The following is a 21378-nucleotide window of genomic DNA, read 5'->3' as shown; positions in this document are numbered from 1 at the left end:
TCCCGTGCTTTACATACAATTTAAATTCCTCTTCAGAAGCCACAAAATATTCAAAACTTTTTTTTTTAAGGTTTATTTCATTTTGGGAGGGGGGTGGGGGGCAGAGAGAGGGAGAGAGAGAATCCCAAACAGGCTCCGTCCGAGCTATCAGCCAGGAGTCTAAGACAGGGCTCAAACTCACCCACTGTGAGATCATGACCTACCTGAGCCAAAAACAAGAGTTGGCCTCTTAACTGACTAAGCCACCCAGACACTCCAGAAATTACAATATTTTCAGATAATCTTTCCAGATGCAAAATTTAAAATTAAATATGGGAAATACAGGCTTCCAGTTATAGAACAGTAAGTCAGGGGAATAAAAGGCACGGGTTGGGAATACAGTCAATGATCCTGTAATAGTGCTGTATGGTGGCAGAGGGTAGCCACACTTGTGAGCAGAGCAGAACATACGGACTGAATCACTATGTTGGACACCTGCAGCTAATAGAACGTTTTGTGTCGACTACAATTTATTTTGCTCAGGCAAGGGTTTTTTTTTTAATATGAGATCTTACAAAATACGCCAACCAAGAAGCAAGAACATGCAAAATAAGACCAGGATTAGGTACAGCTGTGAGTAACAGCAACTTCAAGTAACCATGATTTAAACAACAGGGAAATTTGTCTTTCACATAAAAGCCTGTAATTAGCAGTCTAGGGCCAGTAGGGTGGCTTGACTCTCTGATGTTCTTAGAGATCCAGGCTTTCCGTAATTCTTTTTCTCCCTAGCTTTAACGAGGTATACTTGACAAATAAAATTTTCTATATTCAAAGTACACAACTCAATGACTGATACATTGTGAAATGACAACCACGATCAAGTTAATTAATGCATCCATCATCTTATAGTTACTTTTTTTTGGGGGGGGGGATATTAAGAACACTTAATATCTACTTTCTTAGTGAATTTCAAGTATATAATACATTATTATTAACTATACTTACTTTGTTGTGCATTAGATCCTCAGAACTTACTCATTTTATAAGTGTAAGTTTGTACCTTTGGACCAATATCTCTCCATTTTCCCCACCTCCCAGCCCCTGGTAATCACCATTCTATTCTCTTCTATGAGTTTGACTTAAAAAAAAAAAGTGGAATATACTATATTTGTCTTTGTCTGGCTTTGTTTGGTTGTTTGGTTTTGTATTTATTTGTTTATTTTTCCAAATTTTTATTTAAATTCTAGTTTAACATACAGTGCAATATTGGTTTCAGGAGTAGAATTTAGTGATTTAGCACTTACATATAACACCCAGTGCTCAACACAAGTGTTCTGTTTAATACCTGTCACCCATTTAGCCCATCCCCCCCCACCTCCCCTCCAGCAACCCTCAGCTTGTTCTCTGTAGGTAAGAGTCTTCTATGGTTTACTTCCCTTTATCCTCCTTCCCCTATGTTCATCTGTTTTGTTTCCAAAATTCCACATATAAGTGAAATCATATGGTATCTGTCTTTCTCTGACTGACTTCTTCTGCTTAGCATTTTACCCTTGTTCCATCTACGTCCTTGCAAATAGCAAGATTTCATTATTTTTGAAGACTGAGTAATATTCCCTCATATATATACTACATAACTATATTTCAATTTTTTGAAGAATTCAACTTAAAATTTATTTAAAAAATTTTTAAGTTAAACTAAATATGAAAATGTTCAAATATGCAAACAGTTGCTGAATGTAAATTCCTATCATTCATAGGCTACTGAAAGGATGACAACTTCTGAACACATTTGTTCTCTCTATACATGTTAGGTTTCTCATTTAGGTTGGTCAGTGAGTTGGTGTTTGCATAGTGTGGCTGTAGAATTTAAATTGCCAAATGACATGTTGATATTTTCACAAATTGTACTTATAAAATGGGGTTTATAGAGACAGCAGTTAATGTTAGCATTCAAATTCCAGTTAATCAGTATTTTGTTTGATCTTAACAGTCTGCTCATGTCTAGCACGTAACATCCTTTTTCCTAAAAAAAGAGAATGACTTCATCTTTTTCATTAGAAATAGTTCAAAAGATAGCCTTACAGTAAAAATCTTTTATATTGAACTGTCTGCTCTTTAGTTGGCATTAAATGTAGTGTATTGTGACTTTTTCCCAGGGTTCAACATCAGGTGATGGTATCACCTGCATGCTTTGTACCAACAGTTGTCTGAAACTTGAAAGGATCTTTAGTTACACTAAAACTTTGTATTTCATTTTCAGGTATTCTCTTCCTTTAAATGATTGGGATAGTGGAGCACACCAAGACTCTAATGGTTTCAACATAACAACCACACTGCTGATAAGAATTTAAGTAAATTAGAGTCAAGTAAACAATGTGTATTAGTGATGTAAATACCAGGCCATTTTAATCTAGTTCCTTTCTTTTGAGATGCTTAAAATGCTTTATGACTATTTTCTGTATTATATATTACATGTATATTATTATATATTATATATGTTAATGTACTATTATTAGAGAGACTACGTGTTTATATTTATATTATATTTATATTATATTTATTTATATCTATCTATATCTATATCTATATCTATCTATATCTATATCTATATCTATATCTATCTATATTTATAGACAGAGGGAAAGAGAGAGACTTTGTAAGACGTTCAATTTAGCCAGGTAGAAATAATGATAAAACAGGGGCGCCCAGGTGGCTCAGTCGGTTAAGCATCTGACTTCGGCCCAGGTCATGATCTCGTGGTCTGTGAGTTTGAGCCCCACATTGGTCTCTGTGCTGACAGCTCAGAGCCTGGAGCCTGCTTTGGATTCTGTGTCTCCCCCTCTCTCTGCCCCTCCCATGCTCATGCTCTGTCTCTCTCTGTCTCTCAATAATAAATAAATGTTTAAAAAAAAAATGATAAAACAATATTCAAATGAACTTTCTAATGACTATTATACATTTTAACAAGATGTTACCACCCAAATAGCTATACCTAATTTTATTTCCCATCATATCACCTGTAATGGGTTCAATGGTGGTCCTTAAAAAGATATATCCATGTCCTAATCCCTGGAACCTGCGAATGTTCCTTTACTTGGAAAAGAAGCCCACAGATGTAGTTCAGTTAAGGGTTCTGAGATGGGAAGATTATCCCAGGTTATCTGAATGAGACTTAAATGCCATCACAAGTGTCTTTGTAAGAAGAAGCAGAGGGAGATCTGATGCATACAGAAGAGGAGGAAGCAATGTGACCATGGCGGCAGAGGTTGGAGTAATGTGGCCACGAGCCAAGGAACACCTGCAGCCACCAGAAGCTAGAAAAGGCAAACAACAGATTCTCTCCCCTGGTGCCTCTGGAAGGGAGCACCACTCTGCTGGCACCGTGATTCTGGACTTCTCGCCTCCAGAACTGTAAGAGACGGATTTCTGTTTTAAGCCCGTTTGTAGTGATCTGTTATGGCAGTTCCAAGAAACTAATACCTTACATTAGTTACACTACTTTCAGCTGTGTTTCTAGGATGTCAACTGCTTTTCAATTTTCTAATCTTCCATAGTTGCTTATGTCTATATGTTTTAATGATAGAAATTTAAAAGAACATTGAAGAAAGGACTATTATATTCTGGGTTCAATGATTATTTGATCTGCGACAACAAATTGTAATATTTCAGATCTTATCAAATGAGGTTTCAAGTACGCATTGTTCCTTCAGATCCCTTTATTTAACTATGTAGAATGTGGTAGCTATTGAGAATTTTGTATCTACTAAGAAAAAAAAAGATACCATATGTCATCCTATCATGGAAAGCTGATTTATTTGGTGAAAATAACTAAAATTGGTGAGTAAACATCTGTAAATATCTTAACGCAACCTGTGATAATACAGTCAGAAATTATAAGGCCAAAAGTGAAGAGAACCCAATTCCCCAGGAGAGAAGGACGGAATCAAAGTCCAGGACATTAGGAGGAAGCCTTATTGGAGAAGACAGACCAGAAGTAGAACACCCCTCACAGAACTATAGCCAGTTTTCAAGTCACCTGGTTTGGCAAAGGTATTTTTAGCCTTAAACTTGCTTTAACATGATTCTTAATTGGTAGTGACCCAGGGACCTGGCAAAGGCAAATGAAACTCTTCTTTGAAGTAAAGTACCTCCATTCTTGGCCTCGAGTTATATCTACAAATAATTTTCTTTTCTTTTTCTTTTCTTTCTTTCTTTCTTTCTTTTTTTTTTTTTGGAGAATTTATTTATTTATTTATTTATTTATTTATTTATTTATTTTATATGAAATTTATTGTCAAGTTGGTTTCCATACAACACCCAGTGCTCATCCCAACAGGTGCCCTCCTCAATGCCCATCACCCACGTTCCCCTCCCTCCCACCCCCCATCAACACTCAGTTTATTCTCACTTTTTAAGAGTCTCTTATGGTTTGGCTCCCTCCCTCTCTAACTTTTTTTCTTCCCTTCCCCTCCCCCATGGTCTTCTGTTAAGTTGCTCAGGATCCACATAAGAGTGAAAATATATGGTATCTGTGTTTCTCTGTATGACTTATTTCACTTAGCATAACACTCTCCAGTTCCATCCACATTGCTACAAAAGGGCATATTTCATTCTTTCTCGTTGCCAAGTAGTATTCCATTGTGTATATAAACCACAATTTCTTTATCCATTCATCAGTTGATGGCCATTTAGGCTCTTTCCATAATTTGGCTATTGTTGAAAGTGCTGCTATAAACATTGGGGTACAAGTGCCCCTATGCATCATCACTCCTGTATCCCTTGGGTAAATTCCTAGCAGTGCTATTGCTGGATCATAGGGTAGATCTATTTTAAATTTTTTGATGAACCTCCACACTGTTTTCCAGTGTGGCTGCAGCCACTCTGGAATACAAATAATTTTCAAATACAATGCCCAAACGGTAGCCCAAGAATATCAGGAACCCCCAGAAATCAGACTCTGAGCAAGAGAAGGCAGAAACAGACCTGCAAACCCTTCAGGCTTTGAAGTCATCAGGCACAGGCTATGAGACAGCTGTGCAAGCTAAGTTTACATAAATAAGAACCAAGGTTGGAAATATTTCTAGGGAAAGAGAGGGTTAGTTAACTGGATCACAGGTTGTTATAACAAAACAATCCAGATAAAAAGTAAAGGATGTCAGGGCACCTGGTTGGCTCAGTCGGTTAAGCGTCTGACTCATTAAATGAGCTCATAAAATGATCATGACCTGAGCCTGGTTTCGGCTCAGGTCATGATCTCACAGTTCGTGAGTTCGAGCCCTGTGTTGGGCTCTACACTGACAGCTCAGAGCCCGCTTGGGATTCTCTCTCTCCTTTTCTCTCTCTTCCCCTCCCACCACTCACCATGTCTCTCTCTCAAAATAAATAAATAAACTTAGGAAAAATAACAAAGGATGTCAGACTAGATTCGAGAGAAAAATTGTGGAAAATACAAAAGATAGGGTAGATTTAGAAGAGACAGTAAGAGACCGTCAGATGGAGTCCCCCAAAGGGAGGATAGGAGGGCATGGGTGACTCTTAATTTTGGCTCAGGTCGTGATCCCAGGGTCGTGGGATGGAGTCTTGCATTGGGCTCTGTGCTAAGTATGGAGCCTGCTTGAGATTCTCTCTCCCTCACTCTCCCTATCTCTCTCTCCCTTTCTTCTTCTGCCCCTCTCCAGCTCGTGCTCTCTCTCACTCTAAAATTTAAAAAAAAGAGGGTAGAAGGCAATACTTGAAGAATGATGGTTGAGAATGTCATACAGGTGATGAAAAACAGCGCGTTAGCCAACTGTATATAGTGGTTACACTGGTTGTTTGCTTCATACTAATAGTTTTATTTATTAAAATGTTTGAGATAATTAGAGCTTCACATGCAGTTGTAAGAAATAATACAGAGGAATCCAGCATAACTTTGAACCCACTTTCCTCCAAGGAGATAACTTGCAAACTATATATGGTACAATATTACAGTCAGGATACTAGCATGGATACAGTCAAGATACACAAAGACAATGTTTCCATCACCACAAGGATACCTGCTGTTGCTATTTTATAGCCACACCCACCTCCTTAAGCCCTGGCAACGACTAATCTATTCTCCATTTCAATCACTTTATCATTTCAACAATGGTCCATAAATGAGATCCTAGAGTATGCAACCTTTTGGGATCGCCTTTTTTCACCCAGCATAGTTCTCTGGCTATTCATCCAGGTTGTTGCATTGCTTTTTATTGATGAATGCCATTCCATGGTGTGGATGTCCGGTATCTTGTTTTACCATTCACCCATAAAAGAACATCAGGGTTGTTTCTAGTTTAGGGCTATTACAAAGAAATTGCTATAAATATTTGTGTACAGGTTTTTATGTGAATGTAAGTCTTCAGTCTCTACAATAGATGTCCAGGAGTGCAATTGCTGGGGCTCATAATTCGTTTTCCTTTAAGAAAATAACAAACTGTTCTCCACTGGTATTATGAGTGGTCCAATTTCTCTGCATCCTTACCAGCATTTGGTGTTGTCACTACTGTTTCATTTTAGCTATTAGTGTATAGAGACATCTGATTGTAGATTTAATGTGCATTTCCCTAATGGCTAATGATGGTGACCATCTCGTGTGTATTTCCCATCTGTACATCCTCTTTGGTAAAATGTCTGCTCATATCTTTGGTCATTTTCTAATTGGATTGTGTGTGGGTTTTTTGTTATTGTTGTTTTGTTTTGTTGTTTTGAATGTTCTTTTTATGAAAAAATATTTTGTCTGACATTATGATTTGCAAGTAAATTCTCCCAGTCTCTATCTTTTCATCTAGAATCTATCATCAAGGAAGTTTCTATTTTTGATGAAGTCCTTTTTATCAACTTTTTTGATAAAATTGGAGTCCAAGAATTTTTTCCTTCTTTTAGTTCCCAAGGAATTTCTCTCTCTCTCTCTCTCTCTCTCTCTCTCTCTTTTTGGTAAATGGGTTATAGTTTTACATTTTACATTTAAAAGCAAGGTCCAGGGGCGCCTGGGTGGCTCAGTCGGTTAAGCGTCCGACTTCGGCTCGGGTCATGATCTCGCAGTCCGTGAGTTCGACCCGCGTCGGGCTCTGTGCTGACAGCTCAGAGCCTGGAGCCTGCTTCAGATTCTGTGTCTCCCTCTCTCTCTGACCCTCCCCTGTTCGTGGTCTGTCTCTCTCTGTCTCAAAAGTAAATAAAAACATTAAAAATTTTTTTAAATAAAAAATAAAAATAAAGGCAAGGTCCATTTTTAGTTAATGTTGTATAAGGTGTAAAAATTAGATCAAGTTTCTTTTGTGTATGTGTGTGTCTATGGATGTCCTAATGCTCCAGCATCATTTGTTGCAAAGGTTCTTTTGCCTCCATCAAATTATTTTTTGCACTTTTGTAAAAAAAAAAAAAAAAATTCAGTTGGACATGTTTACATAGGTCTATTTTCTGCGTTTATATTCTGATTAATCTCTATGTGTATCCCTTTACCAATACCAATCTTGATTACTGTGGTGAATGTAGTAGGCTGAATGGTGGCTCCCAAAAAGATATGACCACATCCTAACCCCCAGAACCCATGAATATCCCCTTATACAGCAAAAGGGTAATATTACATTATATGACAAAAGAAGTCATTAAGTTAAGGATCTTGACAAGAAGTTTCCAGTGAAACATCTGGGCCTGAAGATTTCTTTCGGGGGAGATTTTTAATTACAAATGCATAGGGTTAACAATGCTAGGGCTATTCAAATGATCTATTTTATATTAGGTAAGTTGTGGTAGTTTGTGTTTTTCAAGGAATTGGTCTATTTCATCTCAGCTGTCAGATTTATGTGTATAGAGCAGTTGATAGTATTCCCTTCTTACCATTTTGATGCCTGCAGGGTCTGTAATGATATCCCATTTCATTCCTCACGTGGACCATTTGTCTTTTTTCTCCTTTGTCAGTCTTTGTAGAGGTTTGTCAATTTTATTGATCTTTTCAAAGAATCATCTCTTTTTTTAATTGACTTCCTCTGTTATTTTTGCTTCCAATTTCATTGATTTCTGCTCTAACCTCTATTCCTTCCTCTTTCCTGTATGCTGTGGATCTATTTTGCTCTTCTTTTCCTAGGTCTTGAGGTGAAAGGTTAGGTGATTATCTGAGAATTTTCCTCTTTTCTAACCAATGCATAACTATAAATTTTCCCTCCACTCTGCCTTAGCTGTGTCCTACAAATTGTAACGTGCTATTAAAATTTGTATTTTAGTTTTCATTCAGCTCATTTTTATTGTTGTTAAAATAATGTATTTTTATTGTTCTTCAGTTAATTTTTTTTTAATTTCCCTTGAGACTTCCTCTTTAGTACATGGGCTATATATACATATGTTGTCTAGTCTCAATTTGCTAGAGACATACCTGTTCTCTTTTTGCTACAGATTTCTAGTTTGAGTCTATTGTGATTGCAGAACACACTGTATGATTTCTATTCTTTTCTTTTTTAAAAATGTTTGTTTACTTTTTTATAATTTTGTTTTTATTATTACGTTTGTTTATTTTTGAGAGGCAGAGAGAGACAGAGCATGAGTGGGGGAGGGGAAGAGAGAGAGGGAGACACAGAATCGGAAGCAGGCTCCAGGCTCTGAGCCATCAGCCCAGAGCCCGATGCGGGGCTCAAACCCACGAACTGTGAGATCATGACCTGAGCCGAAGTTGGATCCTTAACCACCTCAGCCACCCAGGCACCCTGATTTCTATTCTTTTAAATTTACTGAGGTTTGTTTTAGGGCCCAGGATATGATCTACCTTGGTATATTTAGTGGGCACTTGAAAAGAAAGTTTATTGTGCTTTGTTGGGTGGAATTCTATAAATGTTGATTGGATCCTCTGGTTGATGCTGTTGTTGAAGTTCCTCGACAACGTTGCTGATGTTCTGTCCAGTTGCTCTATCAGTTTTGAGAGGGTGTTGAAGTTTCCAGCTATAGTTGTGGAACTGTTTATTTTTCCTTTCAGTTCTATCCACACATTCTGAAGCTCTGTTGTTTGGATCATATACATTTAGGATTACTATGTCTTCTTGATGGATTGACCCTTTTATTATAAATCAAGTCCTTCTCTGTGTCTGGAAATTTTCTTTGTTCTGAGTCTTCTTTTTCTGATCTGTAGCTCTGCAGCTTTCTTGTGGTTGTCTGCATGATACTTTTTTTTTTCCTATCCTTTTACTCTGTCTACATTTAAAAAAAAATTTTTTTAATGTTTATTTATTTTTTAGAGAGAGACAGAGTGTGAGTGGGGAAGGAGCAGAGAGAGAAGGAGATACAGATTCTGAAGCAGGCTCCAGGCTCTGAGCTGTCAGCACAGAGCCTGCTGCAGGGCTCGAACTCATGAACCATGAGATCATGACCTGAGCTGAAGTTGGACGCTTACCGACTGAGCCACCCAGGCACCCAACATTGTTATATTTAAAGGGAGTTTCTTGTAAATGACATATGCTTGGGCTGTTTTTAACCCACTCTGCCAATCCGTGTCTTTTAATTGGTGTATTTAGACCATTTATATTTTATAATTATTGGTATGTTGGGGCTTAAGTCTGCTATTTCATTTTTGGTGCTTAGCTGTTTTCTTTTTCCCACTATTCTATGGGGTTACTTGAGTAGTTTTTAGAATTCCATTTTGATTTATCTGTAGTGTTTTTTTGTTTTTTGTTGTTTTTTTTTTTAATTTTTTTTTTTCAACGTTTTTTATTTATTTTTGGGACAGAGAGAGACAGAGCATGAACGGGGGAGGGGCAGAGAGAGAGGGAGACACAGAATCGGAATCAGGCTCCAGGCTCTGAGCCATCAGCCCAGAGCCTGATGCGGGGCTCGAACTCACGGACCGCGAGATCGTGACCTGGCTGAAGTTGGACGCTTAACCGACTGCGCCACCCAGGCGCCCCTTATCTGTAGTGTTTTAAGTGTGTTTCCTTGTATGGCTTTTTAGTGTCTGCTCTGTGTGTGTTTGTGTGTGTGTACATGTATATACATACACAAGAATGTGTGTGCATATATATGTACATATGCAAGTATGTATATACATAAATATAAATAAATTATATATATATATATATATATATATATATATATATATATATATATATATATATGTAGTCTTATCATAGTTGACCAATGTCATCATTTTACCAGTTCAAGAAAAGTGTGGAAAGTTTGCCTACATCCCTTTACCCTGTTGCATATATTTATGTTAGGTATTTCTTCCTTATACATTAAGATACACATCAGACAGTGTTATAATCTTTTTTTCAACAACCAAATGTACTTTAGAAAACTCAGTATGAGAAGGGAAGCCAGTTGTATTTATCCATATTTTTGCTTACCACGTTCTTTTTTTCTGATGTTCCAAGATTTATTTTATTGTTTCCTTTTTCCTTGGAGAATTTCATTTAGTCATTTTCTTAAGGTAATTTTCCACCAACAGATTGCCTCTGTGTTCCTTCACCTGGGAATGCTTTGATTTCTCCTTCACTCATGAGGAATATTTCTCCTGGGCATAGGATTCTGGATTAACAATTCTTTCAGCACGTGAAAAATGTTTTGCCATTTCCCTCTGGCCTCTTTGGCTTCTGATGAGACATTTGTTGTCATTCAAATTGTTTCCCCCTATAGTTAAGGTTCTTCTCCCTGCTTTCAATACTTCTTTAGTTTTCAGAAGCTTGACTATAATGCAAATGGTGCTGTTTCTCTAGGTTTACTGTGTTTGGAGTAGACTCAGTTTCTTGAATCTGTAGGTTTATGGATTTTGCCATATTGCGGGAGTTTTCAGCCATTATTTCCTTGGGTACTTTTTCAGCCCGGTCTTCTTTCTACCTGTCTTTTGAGTCTCCAATAACATGAATGTTGGATCTTCATGAAGACCCACAGATCTCTGAGGCTCTGCTCATTTTTTTTTCCAGCCTATTCTCTCTATTGCTCAGATTGAGTAATTTCTATTGTTCTGTCTCCAAGGTCATGGATTCTCTCCTCTGTCTCCCAGATGCTGCTACTGGGCTCATCCATTGAGTTTTTTATTTCAGTTTTTCACTATGTTTTTTATTTCTCAAAATTTCTAATTGCTTCTTCTTTTTCTTTGCTGAGACTTTCTGTTTTTTCACTTGTTTCAAGTGTATTCATAGTTGCTAGTTGAAACATTTTTATGATGAATGCTTCATAATCTCTGTCAGGTAACTCTAACATCTCTGCCATCTCAGTGTTGGCATCTGTTGAGTGTATTTTTTCATTCTATTTGGGCTCTGCCTGAATCTTGATAGGACAATGATTTTTTTTAAATTTTTTTTTTAACGTTTATTTATTTTTGAGATAGAGACAGAGCATGAACGGGGGAGGGTCAGAGAGAGAGGGAGACACAGAATCTGAAACAGGCTCCAGGCTCTGAGCTGTCAGCACAGAGCCCGACGCGGGGCTCGAACTCACGGACCGCGAGATCATGACCTGAGCCGAAGTCGGACACTTAACCGACTGAGCCACTCAGGCGCTCCAGGACAATGATTTTTTAATGGAATCAGGACATTTTAGATAATATGTTATGAGACTCTGGATCTTACTTAAACCCTGTATGGCTTTTTCTGACCCCACTCCAGCCAGGGAAGGGAGTGCTGCCTCATTACTGCCAGGTGGGGGTGAAAGTGCAGGTTTGCACTTGGCCTTCTTGACTTCCAAGCTGAGATGCTCCTCATGACTGCTGGGAGAGAATGGGAGTTCCAGCACCCCCACTGATAACTTCCCTGTTTGGGAAAGAAAAGAGTAATTGAAATCCACTCCTACCCCTCTCTACTCACTGACACTGCCTTAAATTCAAGAATTTGTCATTTCTTGCCTAACTTGGGACAGTTAATTTATAAATGGACCCTTCTGCTTTGATGTCACTTCTCTTTAATTTTTCCTCCACAGTGCTTCCAGAGGGATCTTGAAAAAGCATAAATCCAGTTATCACATTCCCCTACTTTTAAAATACTTTCATGGGGTACCTGGGCAGCTCAGGCGGTTAAGTGTCAGACTCTTGATCTCAGCTCAGGTCACGATCTCATGGTTCATGAGTTCAAGCCTCACATCAGGTTCCTTCTGATGGCATGGAGACTGCTTGGGATTCTATCTCTCCTTCTCTCTGTCTCTCTCTCTCTCAAAATAAATAAATAAACTTAAAAAAAAAATCCTTTCATGAATCCCTGTACCCTCCAGAATAAAATCCAAAACAAAGAGAAGCCTTCAGGATGTGGTCCCCACCAAATTCTAGCACCATCTCGCTCTACTATAGCCCCCTGTACCCCAGCCACATCAAACTACTTGTGCCTGACAGAACTGAAGGAAAAAGAGGACAAAAGAAAAAATACCACCATCACTTTCTCCTCTTATTTCTTCCCTCAATAATCTCCTGCCATTCCTCCTACTGACTGAACCCAACCGGAAACAATGAGCCACAGGGCAAGAGAGTCTGGGTGAACCCTCCATGGGGATCAGTACCCAAGCCACAGACCCAGGGAAGGCAGTCAGGTGAAGAATAACTAGCCCATTTGACTTCAAGCCAAGGTAAGTCCTAGAGTGGCTATAAACCAAAGATTTTATCTTGCCAAATGCCATTCTCATCCCCTAAGATCCTGAAATTTTCTGACAAGTGTTCATCAGTGTGTACCAGCATCCCAGACCTCAATTCAAATAATATTAAATGTGTTCTACAAAATTCCATTTTTATTTTATGGTTAGAGCCATGGACAGAGTGCTTCGCTCTCTATGGTTTCAAAATTCTTCATAGTTCAAAAAGGAATTAGATAATTATACCCAGGGTCAGAATCTGGTGGGTGGTATAAAACAGATGGTTAAATATATGCCCAACTATTCTCACTGACCAAAACATCTTTTCATCCCACTTACAATAGCCATTTCTCAGGATGTGAAATGTTTTTATGATTTTTAGGCGGAAAAAAGAGTTCTTTTTTAGCAGAATGACTTAAATTGATATGTTTGCCATTATGTATAGTTATAAGCTTCATAATTGCTGCTAGAATCTGTAAGCAGAGGAACTTGTACTATATGCTTTGGATACCAGCAAGCAAATATAAAAAATAGATTTTAAAAATAACTTTTAATATTTAAAAAGAGAATATGAAGTATTTACACTCTCAATAAATTCGAAAGCCAGATTTTTAGACCGGATTCACCCAGGTGTGACCTAATAGCCTCCACAGTTGTGTGTCACATGCTTTTCTCCCTTCCCTCCCCAGGGCCTCTCCAGTGCTGTAGCGTGGGGGTGCCATGAGAAACCACTCCGAGTCCAACCGTGCATAACTCAGAAGTGAACACGGTTGGCGAACTTTTGACTAGGGACATGGGAGCTATGGATAAATGCCCCGTTTCACCCCCCAGATTAATGGTTCGTGGAACCAAAGAAATCTTCATCCGCGGCGGTGGCGATGTTTGGGGAACACCTCCCTGTATTGGTGCCTCCTGCCTTTTACCCCTCTTCCTTGCTTTTCTTCACATTCTCCAGCCGAATACCGATTTTCAAGTCTTTGTCTCAGGCTCTGCTTTCTGAGGTACCTTAGCTAGGACACCTCAACTTCAACCATGCTTCAGTTTTCTCCTTTCCCACACTAATCTGGCAAGCTTGTGTTCTTTGTTTTAATCAGTCCTGCTCAGAGCTTGAGAAAGGAATACTGACCTTTAACTGTCTCTCGGAGAAAACACAGTGTTCTCGTAGTCACTGATAGAAAGAAGGTTCTGCCCTCATTTTTTATCATCATCTCCCCCTTCTTTTTTCCCCCTTTGATCCAACTTCAGATAGAAAGAATAAGTGAAAGTTAAGTTTAATGAAACAAAATTTTCAAGGCCAGTTTTGTAAAATAAAATAAAATAAAAAACACCAAAACAGAGATTTTCAGTATTATAAAATATCCATACAGTTCCTATAAGGTTGATTTATTAAGATCTGATCTATATTTCCCAAATCAAATTTTGGAACCAGAGTCAGATATTTGAATCTAGACTGTGTCCTTGTATCTGCTTGAGAGTTCTACAAGGAACCTATCAGAAGAAATGTTTTTAAAAATGCAAAACAATTTAAATCCCATCTATTCCACCCCTGGAAAGTGTACTGCTACATTTCTTTGTGATTAGAATAAATTACCCAAGCAAACCTATGCTCTTGTTACTATTGCTATGCAACAAAATGACCTAATGCTATGTAACAAATGACCTCAGTGGCTTACTGTGGCCATTTTATTTTGCTCTCAATTTTACACGTCGGGAATTGGGGAAGGGTTTAGCTGGGTAGTTCTCATCTGAAGGTTGCTGTGTGGTTGTAGTCAGATGGTTGTGCCGCTGTCATCCAAGAGCTCAAGGGGGCCATGGTTGTCTAAGATGAAGCATTCACAAGGCTAGCAGCAGTTGACATTGCCTGTCAACTGGGAGCTCAGCCAAGACTGTCTACCAGAGCGGCGACATTCAGCCTAGTAGGAGAGGGGAGCTTCTCACCTGATGGCACAGAAAGCACTCCAGAAAACCGTTGCCCCGCCTCCAACGTCACACAGCGTCGCTTCTGCTTCATTTTACTGATTACAAACAGGTCACCAAGACCAGCCCAGATTTTAAAGGAGGAGACAAAGACTCCATTTCTAGTGGGGAAAAATGTCAAAGAACTTGAGGGCAAGTTTTTAAACGATGTTAGATGATGTTTACTCATGGAGTTCTAAGGAAAGAGATTGCATTCATGACCAATCATACAAGGGAAGTTTCAGAGGCCAAGATAGGGTATAGATGAAAGGACTGGTTCACCTCTCTTCTTAATAGACCTCAGAACCTCAAAAGACCTGGGCACTGCATTCCAGGATGCTTCTCCCAACCTTCTCTCCCTCTTACTTCGCTCAGGATTAGACGCATGCCTCTCCCAGCCATTCTGGCTATTTCCTTTCAAATAGGTGTTTCCTCGAATAAAATCCTTACATGTTAATGAGTTGTTATGAGTTAATGAGTTGAGTTGAGATGAGATGAGATGAGTTCTCTTTTTGAAAAAAGAGAATCTCTTTCTGTATTGCAAACCTACAGACAGAAATCAGAATTCTTAAGAAAGATCTGAGAAAGAACAACTGGACTCTCAACAGAATGTTCTTCTTTACTCTCTCTGATGCAGACATATTTGTCCACACTGGGGGTGGGGTGGGGAGGCAGGGAACACTTGAGTGTAGGAAGCCCTATACCACACTCTTCTAGCTGTGATGTTCAGGAGGTAAGAACATTTCTCACCCAGTGATAGTCTGAAAAATGCAGGCAACATTTTGATTGCCCTGGCTTTTCTCAAGTACTAACCTAACCTCTGTGGCCAAGGGGTAATGTACAGAATTTTTGCATCACTTAAGTACAACCATATAATTCTCAAATACAAAGTTAGAAAGAATATTAGGAGTAACAAAAACTCAGCCAGAAACATTTGATTTCTGATTTAAACATAGCTAAATAAATAAATTGCATGCTTTCATATTGATACTATCGTCCTTGGCCACCTATACTACCTTCTGGCTATCAAAAGATGAAAAAACAAATTGAGAATAATGAAATGTGTGGATGCATTTTTACATTCAGAATGTACTTACATGATTTCTTCTGTGCCAATAATCTGAAAAAATTATCTACCACAAAGCACTCCCTACAAATAAAAAGCCCTTGTGATCTGGTCACCAAAGATATTAAACATGACTCAGTCCCTTTGGGGATGAATAAAGATATAAAAAAAAAAAAAAAAAAAAAAGGAAAGAAAGAAAAGAAAACAATCCAGATTTGACACGACCTAAAAGAGACCTGGTCTACTCAGATGAGAGCAGGGAGAATGCACATGAAGTTTTTATTCTGAAATCCTTCTCAAAACTCAAGAAGATGAGTTGAGATGAGTTGAGATGAGTTCTCTTTTTGAAAAAAGAGAATCTCTTTCTGTATTGCAAACCTACAGACAGAAATCAGAATTCTTAAGAAAGATCTGAGAAAGAACAAAGTGAAAGTTGTATTTAAAACCTTCTCATTCTGGAGGGCGCCTGGGTGGCTCAGTAGGTGAAACATCCGATTTCGGCTCGGGTCATGATCTTGCATTTTGTGGGTTCAAGTCCCATAACAGGCTCTTTGCTGTCAGCACGAAGTCCACTTCAGATCCTCTGTCCCCTTCTCTCTCTCTGCCCCTCCCCTGCTCAAGCACACACTCTTTCTCTCTCTCAAAAATAAACATTAAAAAAAAAAAAAAAACAACAACCCTCATTCTGTAGAAAAGCTTTAGCAAAGATTATAAAAGTCAAATACATTAAGTACATATCAACTCTCAATATATAATTCAGCAGGCCTCAACATAACCATAAGTAAATTTTTGTTTTCTCATTCCTAGTTAAAATCTCGTGTCATGGATAAATCAAGACTTACCCCTTTTACATTTAAAGACTTACTGCATCTAAGAGCTGAATTTAGCACTAGTCTGGGTCCTCCAAAAAGCACACACCAAGAGCAGATTAACATGTAAGGATTTTATTTGAGGAAACACCTATTTGAAAGGAAATAGAGAGCCAGAATGGCTGGGAGAGGCGTCTAATCCTGAGTGAAGTAAGAGGGAGAGAAGGTTGGGAGAAGCATCCTGGAATGTTGTGCACCCTAAGGAAGGTTTGGCAAAGCTGGTCAGGGAGTCCTTGAGTCAAAGTCAGCCTATAGAAGAGATGTCTCCCAGGACAACTGCCTTAGTATCCTGCTGCATCCAGTCATTGGTGGGGAGGACCCTGTGGGAGGTATGCTGTACCTAAGCACCGTGATAAATTTCAGAGTGCAGCAGCTGGGGTCTTTGGTGAATTTTGTTCCTTGTAAAAAGAGGTCTGCAAAGGCATGTTCTCGTGACTGCCACATTGGCCATCACCTGAATAATGCACACAGCTAGAGCTATTCAAACACCTAGCAAGCAGCAGAAAGGGGCTGTCCATTTGTAAGCACACAAAGCATTTCCCCTGAGGGAAATGTACAAAACTAAGAAAGCATGTGTGCACTGAAATTCCCCATGGTTAATTCCAATACCCATCTCCTCTTTCTCTTTATTGCTCTAAATATTTCCTTTGACCATTCCTTAGGAATTCTTGCTTTTACTTCTGGGTGCTTGGGCTGTCATGCATGAGGGCTTGGGAGACAAGTGGGAGACTGTGCAGCATGCACACTGAAAGAAGTCTCTGGGTTCTCCGTTGCCCTGCAAACTAATATAAATGCTGATGCTCATTAATGCTGCTACTTTCTGCTAGTGCCTGGGAGTGTTTTTCACAGGGCTCTGAGCAGTTGAATGTCAACAATTTCTGGACTTACTTTTTGTAACTTAGTAGGAAAATTTCAGGTACAACAAATCCTAGGGTGATGAGCAAGGAAATAAAATAGCAGAATCAAATCCAGGGGATATGAAAGAGAAGTAAGTTAGCAGGCCCTGGTGAGGGACTCCGTACAAAGGTGAAAAAAACGTGAAAATGACTCACATTTTTACCTGAAGTATTAGAAAATGGTTGTGGACTAAATTGTTGCAGACAGCTCATTTCAAATCTTCATTAAGTACCTATGCATCTCAACCAAATAAAGCACTCTTTGACACCAGTCCCGAAAAAGGTGAGAGGAGACTTATTTGTCAGAAGTGGTAGAGAAAAAGGAAAGGATACATGGGCATCAGTCACCTCCCCACCTCCCCAACCTGATTTCCCTCCCCTAGATCAAAAGCAGTTTCAGGAACTGGGTTGTCTCTCTCAAGACAGATATGCCTGGTGAGAGACAGGACGCTAATGGCCCATTTCAGACCATGATTTAGTCATTCTAGACCTCTGTTTTCAGGTGCTTGGCTTGTTCTTAGCTGGGAAGTTGGCTTGGCTACAAAAGAATCCACTTAAGGAGCACGTTGTATGCCACAGCAGCACCCACCTCCTGAGTAGAGACACCAATGTTACCCTGTTGTGTTCCACAGGTCACCTCCCGTTAACACCTACCATTATGGCAAGGTCTGATTTTCACTGATGCCCTCAGAAGGGAGAGGAGCTTTCAATGGCTCAAGTTCTTTCTCTTAACCTAGAATGGGGAAAAATACAAATAGTAGAAATAAAAACATATTGGCTGGCTAGATTGTACTTAACTCGGACAAATCACCACCAGTTATAATATACAGCATGTTTTAGGAGGGAGGTGAGAGTGAAGGCAGTGAGACCAGCTGATTTTCCCACAAATTATTTCATGTTTGGTTTGAGGATCGAGTAAATAATAATACAAATAAATGTAATGACGTCTTACTGCATCCAAAGTGGACAAAATTGCTGTCATGCCCTGATGCTTGAAATTATAGCATTTTACATTTTAGAGAAAACTGCCTTGTTTTTATCATTTTCCACTTTTGTTTGCAAATAAAAGTCTGCAGCTGTTCTTTGTAAGCGTGTCTTTGTATTTGACTGGGAGGTGGGAGGGAGGAAAGGTCCCAACTTCTGATTTTAAAACAGAAAATCCCACATCCTGGGGAACTCCTCAGCACTCACTGGTCATGCTGTCAGGGCCTCTTTCTGAATGTAGATGGGTGTAACACGAACTGCATTGCAGGTCTGAGATGAGATTATTGGTGATGTAAGCACCTGAACCTGCCATAACAGTGGCCACTAGACACAGGTGGCTACTGAGCACTTAAAACGTGGCTTACCTGGGAATGAGGAACTGAATTTTAAGCTTTATTTAATTTTAATTTTACATTTAAAATTTGATAGTTGTTTTTGGAAAATCATTTTTGAAACAACTTGAGCATGTGAATCTACTTTTTCAGTTGTAAATTTAATGAACTTTAAATACAGATTAGGTATTTGCAATGAAAATTTGGCTTCCAAGTTGACATTTACACCATGAGTAAACCACACCTCGCATCTTGAACTTAGTTCGGAAAAAAAAGGTAAAATGTCATTAATTTCGTAAGAGTATTTTGAAGATACTGCATTCAATAAAACAAAATAAATCTCAGCAGTTTCTTTGTACTTTTTCAAAAAGCGGCTGCTGTAAAATTTTAAATTACAAGGGGTTCATTTTATTTCTAGTGGACAGCAATGACCTAGACGGCCTGGCAAATAAGAAAAGCCCCCCCAAACGGCGGCTTTTACTATCATGAGCGTAAGAATTTGGAACGAGAATCTGATTCCTTTGTGAAGATTAGCAGTGTTTAACATCTAACGTTGGGAGTTACTCATCCCGATTACATTGTATCGTATCCGTATCTGGTTTCGTAAACCCTTTACGATCTTTTTTTTTTTTTTTTTTTTTTTTTTTTTCCTTGGCAACATGGAGGACTAGAAAAGAACAGTTCTGATGAAGACTAAAGGAATGGCGGGAGTAGTCGGAATGTAAGGGGAGGTTTTAGACTTGTCACTTCGGGTCTGGCGCCAGCCGTCCCGTTTCTGGATTAGCCACACCAGTGCGTGCCCCATGGCGGCTCCCAAGACCTGCGACTGACCTCGCCGTGCAAACCTGCGGCCTTTCCCGGAAGCTTTTCAGCTTCTCCCCAAAGGAGAAACGCCTGGAGTCCGCGAGGCTCCGGCGCCTCCCGGACCCTGCGCTCCGGGAGCCGAGGCCGGGAGAGGACACTCGCGGAGGCGGACACGCCGCGACGGAGCCCCGGGACGACGCGGCCCTGCGCCTGCCTGCAGGCCAGGCAGGGACAGCAGCTGCCGGACGGTGAGCCACCGGGGAAGGCGGCCGCACTCGGAGCCCGAGACGCCAGGAGCGCGGCGGGCACACAGCGGGCAGGCGCGCGGAGGCCGGAGGCGAGTTCCACGCCCCTTTCGAATCCCCGAGCGGAGCTGATGACGAACACAGGGCGCGACGGCGCACACACCGCCCCGCGCTCGCACGACGGTGCGTGCAGGCAGCGCGAGGGAGCCCCGGGCCGTCACCGGCGCGACCAGCGTTCCGCCTCCTCCGCTCCCTGCGCTCCCGCCACCTCGGCAACTCGGCGCCCGCCTCCCGCCTCCGTCCGCGGCCTCCGCCGCAGCGAGGCTCCCGGCCTCGCTCCTGTCTCTTTAAATGGTGGGGCCAACGGGCCGCCCCTGCAGCTGCTGCCTGGGTGGCCCCGCGCGCCGCTATTGAGGGGCGAACCAAGATGGCGGCGGCTTTGGCTTCGTGAGGAAGACGGAAGAGGCGGTGGCAGCGGCGAAGGGAAAGGGACTTCCAGGAGCCAGGAGCGCTCGTGCGCTTGGGGGCTCTCGCAGTCTCCCGCGCAGTGGTAGCAGTTGCAGCAGGAGCAGGCACCCCTCGGCTGGGGACATCTGAAGCAGGGGAGCGGAGCGGAGCCACTGGCTGCGGTGGCAGGGCCAGGTATAAGGAAGGAAAACATGGCGGCGGCGGCCTGAGGAGGCGGCGGCGGCGCGGGAAGCGGCTTCGCGGAGATCATGGCGGAGGCGGGAGCAGGGCAGTGACCGGCGCCTCGAGTTCCTAGCGCATCGGGGCGGGAGGCTGCGAAGCGCTGCGCGCCCCTGTCGGGGCGGCCGGGCTCGCCGGGCCTGGACAATAGCGCCGAGGAGTCGGAGGCGAGGAAAGGCCGGGGCCCAGAGCTCGGGCCCGGGAGCGGGCCATGCGGGCGGCCCCGCGGCCCCGCAGCGGCCAGCGGCGGCAGTGAGGCTCGGGAGTCCTCCGCTTGCGGGCGTCCTCCTGCCTTGGCTCCCGCCTGTCCCGGCCCCCCTTCCTGGGCGACGCCAGCGGGGCCTCTGCCCCGGCCCCCGGGCGGCACGATGACCGACACCCGGCGGCGGGTGAAGGTTTACACGCTCAACGAGGACCGGCAGTGGGACGACCGGGGCACCGGGCATGTTTCGTCGGGCTACGTGGAGCGGCTGAAGGGCATGTCCCTGCTTGTCAGGGCCGAGAGCGATGGTAAGTGAAGCCCTTTGCGGCGGGACCCTTGCTTCCCCTCCCTCACCCCACCCCGGCCCTGGGCCACCTCCCTGGTTGGTTGGGGCTAATGCGAGAACGGAGGGGGCGACTGGGGCTGGGGGCGACTGCCGCCCTCGGGGAGGACGGGCCACCAGGAAGCACCCCAGTCCTCCCGGAGCTAGCTGCACGGGGAGCGCTCGAAATGTCTTTTTCCTCCCAGCGCTTGGTAGCACTTGCGGGGACGAGGGGAGCCCAGCACGCTTGAACTGTGCTGCCTGGGCGTGTGGAGAGGTCGGGGGCCTAAGATCGGGAGCCCGGACTGTTCTTTTGCACTGGAGTGACCTTGAGAAAGGCACTGATTAATCCGATCTTCTGCCTTAGTTCACTCATCTGTAAAGCAGGCGTGAAACTTTTTCGGAGCGAAGAAAGTTCTTAGGTGTTTCAGTCTTTGGAGAACGTTTTGCTGTGCCCCCCCCCCTTTTTTTTTTTAACTTT

The 21378-nt window shown here is 41.7% G+C and overlaps 1 protein-coding gene and 1 long non-coding RNA gene across 3 annotated transcripts in view; one reads left to right on the top strand and one right to left on the bottom strand.

The window, feature by feature from the left end:
• Positions 1–11270: 11270 nt before the first annotated feature.
• LOC128773050 (uncharacterized) lies at positions 11271–14489 on the bottom strand. The gene is made up of 3 exons (XR_008417297.1): positions 13661–14489; positions 11973–12119; positions 11271–11729 (listed from the first exon to the last, which is right to left on the bottom strand). It is a non-coding gene; the product is annotated as an uncharacterized LOC128773050 (long non-coding RNA).
• A 5624-nt stretch (positions 14490–20113) lies between these two features.
• PPP4R3A (protein phosphatase 4 regulatory subunit 3A) overlaps positions 20114–21378 on the top strand; it is a 39376-nt gene continuing 38111 nt past the window's right edge. The window contains exon 1 of one of the 2 annotated variants that reach the window (XM_019462053.2): positions 20114–20883. In XM_019462053.2, the coding sequence (XP_019317598.1) occupies positions 20742–20883 (142 nt within the window). In that variant the 5' untranslated portion in view covers positions 20114–20741. The remainder of the gene's footprint in view (positions 20884–21378) is intronic. The other variant, XM_019462054.2, reaches the window with a different exon arrangement.

The sequence above is a fragment of the Panthera pardus genome, unplaced genomic scaffold, assembly GCF_024362965.1.
Source record: "Panthera pardus isolate Hobbes unplaced genomic scaffold, ASM2436296v1 HiC_scaffold_24, whole genome shotgun sequence".
Taxonomy (NCBI): domain Eukaryota; kingdom Metazoa; phylum Chordata; class Mammalia; order Carnivora; family Felidae; genus Panthera; species Panthera pardus.
This window is presented reverse-complemented; position numbering and strand designations above follow the sequence as displayed.